The sequence below is a fragment of the Lynx canadensis genome, chromosome B1, assembly GCF_007474595.2.
Source record: "Lynx canadensis isolate LIC74 chromosome B1, mLynCan4.pri.v2, whole genome shotgun sequence".
Taxonomy (NCBI): domain Eukaryota; kingdom Metazoa; phylum Chordata; class Mammalia; order Carnivora; family Felidae; genus Lynx; species Lynx canadensis.
The window spans coordinates 105,228,851-105,245,302 of record NC_044306.2 but is presented as its reverse complement, the minus strand read 5'-3'; the positions used below and the strand labels follow the sequence as shown (position 1 = coordinate 105,245,302).

The window sequence follows — 16,452 nt, the reverse complement described above, 5'->3', positions numbered from 1 at the left end:
GAGCCCACTATCCACATTTTAAATATGTGCCCAAAGTTATTCAGCAACAAAGTTTAAGAGCCACTATTTTAGAAGTCCTTAAAAAGCACAGATGGTAATACTTAGAGATTTGTTGTGGGAATGAGGGAAAGTTTAGCATAATGCTTCTGTCTTGGGCATCTGAAGGTAGTGATAGCATTAAGGTAACCAGTATAGAAGAAGAAGCTAAATATATTAGAAATAGGCACACATAGGTCTAGACAGGTTATAAAGGATGGCAGGGGAATATTTGTTTGGACAAATGTAATGGGTGGTTGAACAGAAAGTCTTGGGGATTTAAAAATGTGCAATCATCAATATGTAGGCTACAAAGCCATGAATATAAATGGAATTTTTTTAGGCAGCATATATAATATAAGAAAAGAGCTTTGAGTAACTAAGTGGCAAGCAGAAAAAAAGATTATTAGAAGAGATTATCATGAGATACTGGAGGCAATCAGAAGAAAATTAATAGTGCAAACAAATAACTGCAAGATTTGTTGGAGGAGATAAACTCTTTAGTGTAACGAAAGGATAGGTGTGATTTGACAGAAGAAAATAGAAAACATTTTAGAGAAGAGAATCAGAGAAACTTAAAAAAGTAAGAGTGACCAAATGGTAAAGGGTTTTGACAGTGGAAAAGAGAATTATGCAAACGACACAATGAGGTAGTATGGTAGTGTAGATGGAGAGTACACAGCTGCCTTTGAATAACTTGAAGAATGTCACTTGATGCATGTGAACATGATTTAAAGTTTATGCCAGAAATTCGTGTGATTTTTAAACGGCACTTAAAAAAATTTCCAGCTCCCGCGAGAAGTTGAGGAAGTGAGACCGGAAGCAGAAAAGTTACCTAAGAAATCTTGAGGAACAAAGTAATCATGGGATGGACTCCTCAGGGAATAAGATCAGGGTCTGACTAAGACAGTGAAAACAAATTACTTCACCGTTCTGAAGCTTAAACGGTTTGCAGATCACTCAGCGATTTAAGATAGACAAGACCTAAGTATTACCTCTAATGAATCAGCTCCCAGAGGAGGGAGGTTTTATCTTCATGGCTATTTCTTGAACCACAGTAGGCACTCAATATATATAATTTTAACTTAATTCATTCACTGTGGTAACTAAAGCCTACTATAAATTAATGTAAGGGAAACAACTTTTTAAAATTAAATGAATAGTTTCATTGAACAAATACATACTAAAGATAATCAAGAAAGAAATAACTGTATGATTTGGTATAATTAAATGTTGACAAAAGTGGTTTCTTCTGAAAATTCCACAAATTTAAAGGGGTTAAAAATGTCTTACAGTTTCAGACTGTTGTCTGAGAGATCATAAAAAGGACGCATTCTTCGTAAATTCACCCCCGCTTGAAAAATTAAACATGGTAAAATGTTAGGTGGAGTTCTGTAATCCTAGGCACTCTGTGTTTATTTATTCTTGCTATATTTTTCCAAAGGATATTCTGGACCACTGAAGGAAATTCCTCCTGAAAAGTTCAACACCACGGCTGTCCCTAAGTACTATCAGTCTCCCTGGGAACAAGCCATTAGCGGTGATCCGGAGCTTTTAGAGGCTTTATACCCTAAATTTTTCAAGCCTGAAGGAAAGGCAGAACTGCCTGATTACAGGAGCTTTAACAGGTAATCCAATTATCCTGGGTGACGCTGTTGGCGTGTAACACCAAGGCTTTTATATCATGGTATGGAGAACTGAATTTTCTGGTAGAAAAAGAAATTTTCTTTTAAGAAGAGACTCAAAATGGCAATATAGGGGAACTCCTAAGCCTAGGCAAGGACTCATTTTTGCAATATTATTAATATGGCAAATCTTGGTTTTTTAGTATAAAAATGAAGGCAGTGATTCAGAAACTATCACTGTTACAACATCAGATTATTTCCCACATTATAGAATGTTTTTAAAAAATTTTTATTAACATAATTTTATTAAAAAGTTTTTCCAAAAACTAATAATTTCTCATTCAAAGGTTGATATTAGTGTTTATGTGTTGTTTCAAATGACAATGCTATTCAAGAATTTCAGAAATTACATATAGGACAATGAGAACTACTGTGTAACTCTAGGTCCCAATTTACATTTTTTAAACCAGATTAAAGGTAACTTAAGGATTTGTGGTTCAAGACTCCAGCACATGGATAAACCAAAATTTATGCTACCAAAATTATTGCCAAATAATATCTGCATGATAGTATTCACAATGGATATTTATTTCTCCCTGCTATCCAATTTTAATAATTCCTATGGCTATTTTAGATATATTTTTAATGGTCTTATAATCCATTCTTTGATCATTTGATTTTTGTCTAAAAAATTTTTTTAACGTTTATTTATTTTTGAGAGAGACAGATACAGAATGTGACGGGGGAGGGGCAGAGAGAGAGGGAGACACAGAATCTGAAGCAGGCTCCAGGCTCTGAGCTGTCAGCACAGAGCCACACGCTGGGCTTGAACTCACAAACCGTGAGATCATGACCCGAGCGGAAGTCGGACACTTAATCGACTGAGCGTGCCCCTGATTTTCATTTAAGAGTAAAATATCTCCAGTATGCTGTTTTGGACCCACAGAAAAGTAGAACCAATTAATAGACTGCTTAATGACGATTAATTTGAAAATTAATAAATTAAGGAGTAACTTTTTTATTTACAAAAGAATACCACAAAGCCTGCATTTAATTAGTGACCTTCCTCAGTACTTATAAATTATACTTAGTTTTCACACACTACTATAATAGTGGTGTTAATATTATGCCTATTATTAGTAATAGATCTCCTAGGATTACACCTAACATTAGCATTATTACTACTATTACTATTATTACCATTATTAATACTCATTAGCATTACTAGTAATACTAATAGTATTATATATGTTACTAATAGTAGTTAGCATATTTCTGTTGCATAAATGAGGTATACCATAGAATTTAAGGAGGGATTGAGATGTATCAAGGAAAGGAGATTGGAGGCCCTTTCTAATCAATGATATAACTTTTTTCCAAAATGGGAAGGTAGAAAATTATAAAAAGTAAAACACTAAGGGAAAATGGAAAATAATGAAATAATTGAGGCTTGTTTTTGAGATTAGTGCTTTAGAGATGCTGTGTGACTTCTGGTGTATTTTGTGGCTTTACCACCCCATGCCTGCTGAACAGTTTGTTTTCCAGTTTTACAAACACACTGGTACATTTGGGCTGGCTATAAACAGATGCTTACTGATTGTATAAATACCAAGTGAGTGCTATTTCAGCGAACACAATACCATCCAATTAGGAACTGTAGTTTCCTGTGTTAAATCAAGGCTTTTGTAAATGTAACATTGTGTGTGTGCATGTGTGTGTGTGTGTGTGTGTGTGTGTGAGAGAGAGAGAGAGAGAGAGAGAGAGAGAACCTCTTAATATTTCTCCTTTACTTGAGAAAATTTTATTTTGTTATATATACATCAATATAGAAATAAAAACTTTACAGCTTAATGTTAATATTACTGTATTCTTAGATTCTTTTATGAGCATAATTTGATATAAGTAAATATGCATCTACATCATTTAATGTGTACAAATGTCATTTCATACACATATGCCAATATTATTTAGTCACTTTCACTGATTTTATGAGATAGCAAATAAGTAATGATAATTTTTTTTTTAATTTTAGCATGGTTGATACACAGTGTTATGTGAATTCCACATGTACAACATAGTGATTCAACAACTCTATACATTATTCTATGCTCACCACAAGTATAGCTACCATCTGTCACCATGCAATGCTATTATAATACCATTGACTATATTCCCTATGCTGTACTTTTATTCACATGGCATTCATTACATAAACTGGAAGCCTGTATCTCCCACTCTCCTTCACCCATTTTGCGCATGCTCCCAACCTCCCTCCTCTCTGGCAACCATCAGTTTGCTCTCTGTATTTATATGTCTGATTCTGCTTTTTGTTTGTTTGTTTATTCATTTGTTTTGTTTTTTTTTAGATTCCAGATATAAGTGAATTTTCTCTGATTTATTTAACTTAGCACGATACCCTTTAGGCACATTCATGTTGTTGCAAATGACAAGATCTCATCCTTTTTATGACCGAGTAGTATTCCTTTGTGTATATTTTATTCCACATCTTCTTTATTCATTCATCTATTGAGGGACACTTGGGCTACTTCTATATCTTGGCTGTTGTAAATAATGCTGCAATATTCTTAGATTCTTTATTACTATCAAATAATAGATGAAACAAAATAGGATGATACGTAGGCAATCCCTAACTGGTAGCTTTAAGATTCTTTTTGTCCTTAAAGTATATGTAACTTGCTACACAAGTTTAAGGTCTTGTCTATTTCACACATTGCTTGAAAAGCCTACTTAAGAAACAAACAACATAATCATGATCTTTGTCTTAAATGTTTGCTGAATAAATGAGTATAAAAAGTTACATAGGTAGGAAGTGGAAATCTATTTCCAGCTATGGAAGACTAGTTTATATTAGAAAAACTTCATAAAAATAAGTAGAAAAGCTAGTTATTATAAAGTGATTAAAAAGCTACCAAGAGGGGAGCCTGGGTGGCTCAGTCCGTTGGGCGTCTGACTTCGGCTCAGGTCACCATCTCACAGTTCATGGGTTTGAGCCCCATGTCAGACTCTGTGCTGACAGCTCAGAGCCTGGAGCCTGCTTTGGATTCTGTGTCTCCTTCTCTCTCTGTCCCTCCCCTGCTCGCGCTCTGCCTCTCTCTCTCAAAAATAAATAAACATTAAAACAACAACAAAAAAAAGCGCTACCAATGAAGTAAGGACTTGAAGGCCAAAATCCTAGATATGAGGGACATTTAGAGATATAAACCCAACATTTGGTACCACTTTTCCTCTTAAGGCATTTGCTGATTTATTGGCAACAACTAAGAAGAAGCAGAAATAGTGAGCAAACCTTTATCAATCTTGAATCTGGGAAGGCCAAAAACAGGAATATAGGGTCTGCTAGGGGGAGAGGCCTAGCAGATATAAGATATATATCCTATCCTAGATTGGATAAAAATCAATTCCTTTATGTCAAACTGCCTGCCATGGACAAAAGTAAATCATCTCTGGAGGGAAGAGAACACCATTCCAAGACTCAAATTATTTCTACAATTTTTGTACACATGCTTATCAGTCAATTAAAATTACTATGAGACATAGTATGAGACAAGCATACTATGAGACAAGACAAAATGACTAAAAATAAAGAGAAAAATAATAAACAAAAGAAACAGACACACAAAAGATCCAATTATTGGAATGTTGGATACTCTAAAATAATTGTGAATAATATGTTCAAGAAAATAGATAACAAGACAAAGAATATCAGCAGACTGGAAATGTTTTTAAAAAGAGAATCCAATGGAAATTCTACAAAAGTGAAAATATACAGACATAACTTGGAGATATTGTGGGTTCAGTTCTAGAGCACTGTTAATAAAGCAAATTATCACAATAAAGCGAGTCAAATGAATTTTTTGTTTTCCCAGTGCATATAAAATTATATTTACACTATACTATGAAATATTAAGCATGCAATAGCATTATGTGTAAAACAACATGTACTACCTTAATTAAAATATACTTTATTGATAAAAAATGCTAACCATCATCTGAGGTTTCAGCAAGTCGTAATCACTGATCACAGATCACCACAAGTTTAATAATTATGAAAAGTTCGAAATATTGTGAGAATTATCAAAATGTGACACAGAAATATGAAATGAACAAATGCTGTTGGAAAAATACACTTTCTTGACACAGGGTTGGCACAAACCTCTAATTTGTAAAAATTCAATATTTGCAAAGCTCAGTAAAATGAAGCAAAATAAAATGAAGTATTCATATAATAACTGAAATGAGGAAGTCAAAGGACTGGGGTGCCTGAGTGGCTTAGTCAGTTAAGCGCCCAACTCTTGATTTCAGCGCAGGTCATGATATCAGAGTCATGAGATTGAGCCCTGAATCAGGCTCTGTGCTGAGCTCATAGCTTAAGATTGTCTCTTTCTCTCTCCCTCTCTCTCTCTCTCTCTCTCTCCCTCTCTCTTCCTCCCTCTGCCCCATATAAAAGTTATAGGAAATACAAAGAACAGACAAACATGTTAAAAATACCAAGGGAATATAATCAGTAAAATTCAGACTGTGGGAAACTCTATGGGACAAATGATCCAGTATTTTCAATAAATAAATGCAAGGAAGAGATTAAAGGAAAATCCATATGTAAAAATGATTTAAAAGACATTTTAAAAAGACAGGCAAAACTAAACCATGAGTATTTAGAGATACAGATGTGGGTTATTAACAGATAAAGAAAGGGTTTTTTTTTTATATTTTATAAACATATTACCATAAAGTCAAAACATTTACTACTACTAGCATCAGGAGAGGATTGGGATTGAGCAGGCACATGTGGGCTTCTGGAGAAACTTTTCACATGTGTAGTAGTTACAAGGTTATTTGCTTTATAATAAGCTATTGTACATTTTAATCAGTTTTCTATATTTGTATTATATTTAATGATAAATTTTTTTAAAGATTAAACAAATAGCCTTCATGGCAGATGAAACACAGCTGAAGAGTGGATTCATAAACTGATACAGAAAATGATCAAAAGGACTCAGAATGCAGTAAAATAGCAGAAGATGCACTTGGGACAGTAATAAAAAAATAAATAAGCCAATAGAGTCTTATGAGGGAATAAGAGAGAAAATAAGCCAGAACAATATCTGAGGAGTTAATAGCTAAGAAGTTTTCAAAATTGGGAAGCCTGGCTAGCTCAGTTGGTAGAGCATGCAACTCTTAATCTCAAAATTGTGAGTTCAGGCCTCATATTGGGTGTAGAGATTACTTAAAAATAGAAAACATTGGGGGCGCCTGGGTGGTTCAGTTGTTTGAGTGTCTGACTTTGGCTCATGATCTCATGGCTTCTGGGTTCAAGCTCATCAGGCTTTGCACAGATAGTACAGCTAGGGTAAAAATAAGGCAACTGGAATTATAGGAGACAATGGAATAACACTTTAAAAATGAAAAAAAATAACTGCCAGCCTATAATTCTATTTCCAGTGAACATATTCTTTAAAGGTAAAAGTTAAAATAAAAAAAAACACTTACATACACATTTTCAGACAGAGAAGTTGTTTTTTGACACTTGTTAGACAATGAAATTATAATAATAATAAACAAAAGGTGTAAGAATAGGAAAGGAAAAATAAAACTATCCTTATTCACAAATGGCAGGATTATGTCCATAGGAAATTCAAAAGCAGCAGATTAGTAATCAGAATTAGTAAATAAATTTAGTACAACCACAGAGTACAAGGTCAACATAAAAATTATGATATTTTTATACTACTATCAAATAATTAAAAAATAAATAATAGTCACTAAATTTTGCCTTATGATCTGTATACTTTTTTTAGTGTATCTTACACTTCAACTAAATTTTAAAAATCACTCGGGCGCCTGGGTGGCTCAGTCGGTTAAGCCTCCGACTTCAGCTCAGGTCACGATCTCACGGTCCGTGAGTTCGAGCCCCGCGTCGGGCTCTGGGCTGATGGCTCAGAGCCTGGAGCCTGCTTCCGACTCTGTGTCTCCCTCTCTTTCTGCCCCTCCGCCGTTCATGCTCTGTCTCTCTCTGTCTCAAAAATAAATAAACGTTAAAAAAAAATTAAAAAATAAAAATAAAAAAATAAAAATCACATAGGCAAAATAATCTCAATAGGTATCTATTATAAATTAGATGTGATAAAAGCCATTCATCAAATTAGTCTAGAACACATTCCAGCCATGTAAAAGAGAGGTTAAAATAATTTCCAGGTATGAATTGGGTTAATACCTTTTCTGTTATAGGTTATTTACCAAGACTTTATTTTAACAAAACTCAAGATTATGAGGAAAAAAGCATTTATTTAAAAATAAAATGTAATAAGATATATCATTTCCCTTCTATTTCTTAACTAAATGTTATTATAAGACTTCTAATATATCTTTTCTTTCACTTTTGCAAAAATAAAATAGAGCAACAGGAAGGAAGGGAAATAAGCAGTCTCCAAATATTCCCTAATTCCTTTGCAAAGAGTAAAATAATATTATTTGGTAACACCATATTATTATACATAATTGTTAGATATTGTGTGTGTGTGTGTGTGTGTGTGTGTGTGTGTGTTTGAGAGAGAGAGAGAGAGAGCAGGGAAGGGCCAGATGAAGGGAGAGGCTTAGCACAGAGCCCAATGTGGGGCTCAATCCCTGTATTATTGTTAATAAAGCATATAAGGGTAAGACACAGTCTAACATCATTCAGCAGTGATAATGAACTGGATAAGAATTGGCTCCAAAGTCTAATCATATATTCAAAATGGCCCATGGTTTAAAACAACTTTGTATTCTTGTACTCATTTTTAATTTATTTAAATATTATGCTTTATTCAAGTCATACTATGTTAAGCCTTCTTAACATGTGAAGAAAAGTAAACTAGGAACAAGGAGCTTTCCAGCTCTTCTTAAAAAAGCTGTATGACTTTGAGTATGTCACTTAAACCCTCCGTATATTGGGGCGCCTGGGTGGCGCAGTCGGTTAAGCGTCCGACTTCAGCCAGGTCACGATCTCGCGGTCTGTGAGTTCCAGCCCCGCGTCGGGCTCTGGGCTGATGGCTCAGAGCCTGGAGCCTGTTTCTGATTCTGTGTCTCCCTCTCTCTCTCTGCCCCTCGCCCGTTCATGCTCTGTCTCTCTCTATCCCAAAAATAAATAAACGTTGAAAAAAAAAAATTAAAAAAAAAAAAAAAGAAATAAACCCTCCGTATATTAGTTTCCTCATCTGTATATATCTATGATTATAGAAGTGGCTTTAAATGTATTACATGCATGTGTATTCAGTAGAATATTTATTTTAATTTCTATACAACCATTTTACATAATTCTTTACCTTATAGAATAATCAGTAATTACTATGGGCATATTATATGTCAAGCACTATTAGTCTTAACAAATGCAACCCTATTACTGATCGATCAAAATAATCAAGAAAGCATCTATTAACTGTGAATCTGAGTGAAACATGCTTATTATTCACTGCACAGATGACAAAGTGTAAAAATCATTTTTAAGTCAGATCTATGTTTGAAGAATTTATGTTACAAGAATTATAGAGGTGCGCAGTCATCTTTTAATAGAACATTCCAAATCTTTAAGTGGAAATTTTTGCTTCACTACCTTTGACTAAAACTTGACACTATTTACAGATATCTTAAAAATCTTATAAATGATCTCTCACATTGACTCTTTAACATCTCTGTTGATAGACTTTCTTTACTTTGTATGCTGAGGGCAATAAACATTCAAACAAACAGGATATAGTCTCTCTGGTGCCAAAGAAAAGAAAACGCAGCTTTTCAGACAACAATCTTTCACTGGATCACTGGTAGGAGGTAGGAGATGGGTGGTGGACCAGAATGGAATGTTTTCATTTATAACAGAAGAAAATGACCTACAAATTGGGAAGGAAAAACAAAACTGAACTGAATAAAAAGGTAAAAAGTGATGCATTAAATGTCAAACTCAAATGTTAGATTTCAGTGGCAGAAGAACATTTATTCTTTGATTTAGAAAAATAAATAAATGAGCAAAATTCATTCTGAAATTAAGATTTGAAATTAAGATTTTTTTTTAAGTTTATTCATTTTTGAGAAAGAGAGAGACAGAGTGTGAGCAGGGGAGGGGCAGAGAGAGAGGGAGACACAGAATGTGAAGCAGGCTCCAGGCTCTGGGTTGTCAGCACAGAGCTTGACATGGGGCTTGAACCCATGAACTGCAAGATCATGACGTGAGCCGAAGTCAGAGGCTTAATCGACTGAGCCACCCAGGTGCCCCTGAAATTAAGGTTTTTTAAGAATTGGCCAAATTCAGCCTAATTCTGGAAATGTTCAACTCCAGCCTCTTGCATCCAATGGATAAACGTATATTGTTTTTAAACAAACAAGCAAAACAACTTAGTAATGGGAAATATGCAACATATACAAAAGAAGAGAGGATGATATAATGAACCTCTATGTAACAGCCATTCTGCTTAAACAGTCAACTCATGGCTAATCATTTTTTCTTCCTGAGATATAATTGACACATAACATTGTATTAGTTTTCGGTGTACTACATAATGACTTGATATGTGTATACACTGTGAAATGATTACCCATTAAGTTTTGTGAGCATGTGCATATTCTTAAACTCCCAGGAATAGATGTGAAGCCTGTGCAGTCACCTGGGGTGCCCACGCTTTGAAGGGCTCTGCTTGGGTTTCAGTACTTTGCTGTCTTTGCCTTGAAATTCTTAACGATTTTTTTTCAATAAGAATCTCTAAGGTTTTATTTTGCATTGGACCATACAAATTAATGTAGCTGGTCCTTACCCTAGGCTTCTTAAGAAGTGGTTACTGACCAACCAGGCAGACTAAGGTGCTTTTACCCTAAACTTCTCTGCATAGATACTCTTCCCTTGGAGCAACTGTCATATTCAATGATGTGTTGTTTCTTCCCCGTGTTTCACTTTTTACTTGTCTGTAAGACCTACGGCAATCTTTCCATCCTTGAACTCCTAGCACAGATAGGGTGTTTAGACATAATAAACCATCAGTAATTTGTTGCATGAATAAATGAATGAATCTCAAATGAACAAACTATTGCTATATAATAGCCAGCTTCTAAAATGACAAAATATTGTCTTGGACATCTTGGACATCCAAGAATAAGAAGTTTAAATCAAATCTGAGTCATAAAGACCCTTCAGTTCAGTAAATCAAATGACAAAATGTGGGATATTGAATCAGCTAGTTGTATCGTGAATGTGACAGCAACCTGGTTTTATATCACTTAGACAAAGCCCAGGTAGGTTGACATTCCTAAACACACATCTCTACTTAGAAAGTGATCTCAGAAGGCCCAATATTCCTTAAGAATTTTATTGTCAAGGTGTGGTATAGGATAGTGACTAGAAAAGCAGGCCTCCCATGAGTCTTGCTGCCTGGGTATAAATCCTAGTTCTATAACTTAATAGGTAGGTGACTTTGAGCAAGTCATTTAGCTTAGCTGTGTCTCAGGCTTATTTATTAAATAGGGATAGAAGTAGAACCAATTTATAAGGTTGTGAGGATTTACGAAAAAATCATGTAAAGCCTTTGTACCCAAAGTATGATCCACAGACCAGTATCAATGGCATTACCTGGGAACTGGTTAGAGATGTGGAATCTCAGGATATACACTAGACTGACTGGATTAGTGGATGCACTGTAACAAGATCCCAATGTGACTCCCCTACCAAGAGAGTTTGAGAAGCACTTTAAAAAGTGTCTGGTATATAGTACTCAATCGATAAATATTAGCTTTCATCATCACTATGCCTTCTGAAGTTCAATAATCATAAAGGACCTGAATGATAATCTAAGTTCTTCAAGTTCTTTCTAAACCGATCTCTCTTATACCTCCAGAGTAACAGTTTTACTCTGGACATGAAAGTCTATACTGATATGATTGCTGAGTACTAACTTAGGCTGAGGTTACTGAACCAATCAGTGACCTGTTGTTATCCATATCTTCCACAGCAATTTGGGGAAAATATCATAAGGTGAGTCATCTTGAATATAGATGCAATATAAAATAAAACATGCTGCTCTTCAGAGGAGCAAATTACTGGAAGACAAAATTATGGGAAACAAGACAGAGATTCTATACCATGTGACACCATGTACTATCTGTTCAGCCATTGTTGAGGTCATCTATTCATTTTTTTTTCAATATATGAAATTTATTGTCAAATTGGTTTCCATACAACACCCGGTGCTCATCCCAAAAGGTGCCCTCCTCAATATCCATCAGCCACCCTCCCCTCCCTCCCACCCCCCATCAACCCTCAGTTTGTTCTCAGTTTTTAACAGTCTCTTATGCTTTGGCTCTCTCCCACTCTAACCTCTTTTTTTTTCCTTCCCCTCCCCCATGGGTTTCTGTTAAGTTTCTCAGGATCCACATAAGAGTGAAAACATATGGTATCTGTCTTTCTCTGTATGGCTTATTTCACTTAGCATCACACTCTCCAGTTCCATCCACGTTGCTACAAAGGGCCATATTTCATTCTTTCTCATTGCCACGTAGTATTCCATTGTGTATATAAACCACAATTTCTTTATCCATTGATCAGTTGATGGACATTGAGGCTCTTTCCATAATTTGACTATGGTTGAGAGTGCTGCTATAAACATAGGGGTACAAGTGCCCCTATGCATCAGTAATCCTGTATCCCTTGGGTAAATTCCTAGCAGTGCTATTGCTGGGTCATAGGGTAGTTCTATTTTTAATTTTTTGAGGAACCTCCACACTGTTTTCCAGAGTGGCTGCACCAATTTGCATTCCCACCAACAGTGCAAGAGGGTTCCCGTTTCTCCGCATCCTCTCCAGCATCTATAGTCTCCTGATTTGTTCATTTTGGCCACTCTGACTGGCATGAGGTGATATCTGAGTGTGATCTATTCATTTTGTAGACATTCCCCTCACTGAAGATTTTAGTGTCTGGCTCCCTGTCTTCCTCCCCAGTACTATTCCTGTCTTACTTCTTTGTGGCTTCAGGATCCATGTACGAGCCACTGAACTCTCCGCCCTTTCAAGACTTTGTTTCATTTTAAGGATAGCTTTCTCAATCCCTCAGTCACTCTTGGTTTTTCTTAAAGTTTGTCGTCACCAATACCTGTGTCTCTTTCAAAATCTCAATTTCAAGCATTCCACTCTCTATCACATTGTAACTTTACCTTTCATTTCTTCATCTTTCCTTCAATAATACTTTAGCCCCACACGTTAAAGCCATCCCATCTCTCAAAGTCCATCAATCACTTTCTCCTTACCCAACTAGAGTCCATGGCCCCTCACTATTGCCACACAGAAATTAAGGTATTCAAGAAAGATCACAGAGTGACTGAGCTACAAAGAAAATCAGATCTCTTCCAGGCTTTAAAATAATTTCCACATTATTGGAGAATCTATATAGTCTTGCCAGTTGCACTGTCCAGATGTGTATGGGGATCTTCTAGGTACAATGCATTACACAAATATATTGTAATGAGTTACAAAGATACACGAGAGAGAATTCCAGTCCTCCTGGAGTACAGTTTGGCAAAAAATAAAGCAGATATATCAATGGATATAATGGAAAATAGGAAATGGGGTGAGATGGGAGGTAAAGATAGAGTCCATGAAAACTTAGAGGGGAAAGAACTACTTTTAGCTGTGGGAGATCAGAAAAAGCTTCCAGAAGAGAGCTATGTATGTTACTTAAATAACATACTAAAGAACTAGATAATTTGGAAGTGCAGATTAGAACTTATGTTATAGGGGTGCCTGGGTGGCTCAGTCAGTTAAGCATCTGACTTCGGGCCAGGTCATGATCTCACGGTTCGTGAGTTTGAGCCCCACATCAGGCTCTGTGCTGACAGCTCAGAGCCTGGAGCCTGCTTCAGATTCTGTGTCGCCCTCTCTCTCTGCCCCTTCCCCGCTTGCACTCTTTCTTTCTCTCTCTCTCTCAAAGATAAATAAATGTTAAAAAAGATTAAAAAAAAAAGAACTTACAGTTATAACCTAATGGAGATTTAGAAATGTAGCAAGAAGTGTAGGAGTATACCAACAAAGAAAAGGAGTATGAGTAAAGGTAGGAGAGAATAAGGTGAAGAGCAAGCCATGCATTCAGTTTGGCTGGAACAAAGGTGCATGAAAGAGAAGAGGGCAAACCAGCATGATTGACCTTCCACTAGGATGTCAACATTGTTTTCCACCCACACACCCAATCTGTTCCTCTCTGTATTCCACCAGCCAGTTGCTAAAACTCTAAACATAAAACCAATTCTTGGTTTCTTTATTTCCCCCACAATTTTTATCCATTTTATCAAAAAATCCTGTTGACTCTGCTCAACACATCCTGAAACCACCTGCTTCTTCACATCTTCATGGAAAACACTTGAAATCCAAGCCACCATCATGTCTCACTTGAATTGTCACAATGTCGTCTCTCCTTTCACTCTTGTTCTCCTATAATCTATTTGCAGAGAAAGAGCAGCCAGAGTAAACTTTACAAAAATGTAATCACGTTACACTACTCCCTGTTTAACATTTTACAGTGTTTCCCTTCACACTGACAATGAAATTCATATTCCTTATTTGGACAAAGTCCCGTACAATACACCCCTCTGTCCTCTCTTCTCTCTACCAACCCCTTACCTACTGGTCTACCAATGTAGGCTTTCTTTCTTTTCCCGAGCATTATTTCTGCCTTAGATTCTTTGCATTAACTACTCCCTCTTCCTGAAATGCTGATGTGCTTCAGCTGTACTGCCCATGGCTAACTTCTCATCCTCAGATGACAGTTTAAATGTCACCTCTTCAGAGAAGTCTTCCCTGACTATCTAGTCATTCATTTATGTTTTATTATATCATACTACTTTAATTTTCTGCATAGCTCTCATTAGTCTTGAATGTTTTGTCTGTATGTTTATTTTTTTATTGTCTGTCTCCTTTGTTAGAATATAAGGGCTCAAACATTGACTACATTGTTCACTGCTATACCCCTAACACTGAAAATGTGCCTGGCACTAAATGAATAAATAAATTAATGGCTAAATCAAACACAGCTAGAATTTTATGTGGGACCTTGAATGCCAAGATAAGAAGTTGGTCTTTATTCAAAAGAAAAACAGAATATTGAGAGTTTTGAGGTAGAGCTAGAAAGATACAAAAGACATACTATTTGTCTTCAAAGAGTTTATAATTCACAAATTATACCAAACCATATTATTAAAACCCAAACTCAAATCAAATCATATTATGAAAAAAAAAAGCTAACAATACAAAGTACCATATCGTAAGCACCAAATAACTGACATAAAGCAATGGATGCTACAGGAATTTGGCTAAAGAAGGGTGTGTGGGCTGGAATAATTGGAGGGGAGTTGGAACTTAAAGACCACAAGACAGACACAGGTGGAGAGAAGGCAAGGAAGAAATATCTTAAGCAGGGGAAACACTGGTAGCAAAGGCACAAAGGCAAGAAATGTTTTCAGGGAGTTCAGGGTGTAAGGAATAGATAATTTAGTCATCAACTAAAAGTACATACAAAGGAATTTACACCAATTTATTATCTTAAAAGCATAGTCCTTAAAAAAAATGCTTGACTCAGAGATCAAAACCTGAAAATCATACAAAGAATATAACATAACGATATGCCCATAAAATCATGAATTAAATTGTTTTCTATTTATTGGCAAGTGAATTTGAAAATTAATTAATATATCCTTTTTTTTTTCACTTCCCACAGAGTTGCCACACCATTTGGAGGTTTTGAAAAAGCATCAAAGATGGTTAAATTCAAGGTTCCAGATTTTGAGCTACTACTCCTAACAGATCCCAGGTTTATGGGTTTTGCCAATCCTCTTTCTGGCAGACGGTCCTTTAATAGGACTCCTAAGGGATGGATATCTGAGAATATTCCTATAGTGATAACAACTGAACCTACAGAGGATACCACTGTACCAGAAACAGAAGACCTATGAAAAGAAAGTTGTATGTGCCGCAAAAACTTCGAACCATAAATGTTGCTGTTTTATTATTCTACCTACTGGCAAATCCACTTACACTCTTCATTAGTAGCAATAATTTAATAGCAATTTAGCAATTTTCCTTTTATGACATTTAAATTCGATCTTATCTCAAACACTAATAAACAATTTGAAATCTTGTTTTAAAAACTTTCAACTCATTTGTCTTTATTCATAATGTTGTTTTCACTCGGTCTAAATAATCCGGCCTTTTCATTGAGAAAGTCCAGAAGAGTAACTGACAACAAAAGGTTTCATCTCTTTTTCCTTTAATATTTGCTAGTCCTGAACAAATTTTCAAAATGATGTAGAATCAAAGTGCAGTGCAAGATATTTAGACTCATTTGGAGTTTTATTTAATGGATGAAAGCTATGGAAGATGATGCACATTTTTTATGGAGGAAAGGGTTGGGTTCTTCCTTTCTGGTGACCAGGATAAAATAGCACATCTGGATGAAGTCTTTTCATTAGTCATTCTTAAAATTTCTAAACTACCTTGTAATTTTTGACTGGCTTTGAATCACCAGGTTACCTATATAACCTATATATATATATACCTATATATACATATATATATATATATATATACCTATATATACCTATATATATATATATATATATATACACATACATACAAAGGAAGAAAATATAATTAGAATTAGTGACTTTTTTTCCTTGAATCTTTAAATTCTACTCAGTCCTTAAGTACTAGGGAGTATATGCTATAAAACACAAATGAAAACAAGAAATGGATAAGCACAAAAGTAACTGAAAGC

The 16,452-nt window shown here is 35.4% G+C and overlaps 1 protein-coding gene across 1 annotated transcript in view; it reads left to right on the top strand.

Annotated features, from left to right (window-relative positions):
- The window catches only part of MYOZ2 (myozenin 2), a 41,793-nt gene extending 25,967 nt beyond the window's left edge, over positions 1–15,826 (top strand). Inside the window, exons 5-6 of the mRNA XM_030313162.1 lie at positions 1,481–1,664; positions 15,397–15,826. Of these exons, the coding sequence (XP_030169022.1) occupies positions 1,481–1,664; positions 15,397–15,631 (419 nt within the window). The 3' untranslated portion in view covers positions 15,632–15,826. The remainder of the gene's footprint in view (positions 1–1,480; positions 1,665–15,396) is intronic.
- Positions 15,827–16,452: the final 626 nt, after the last annotated feature.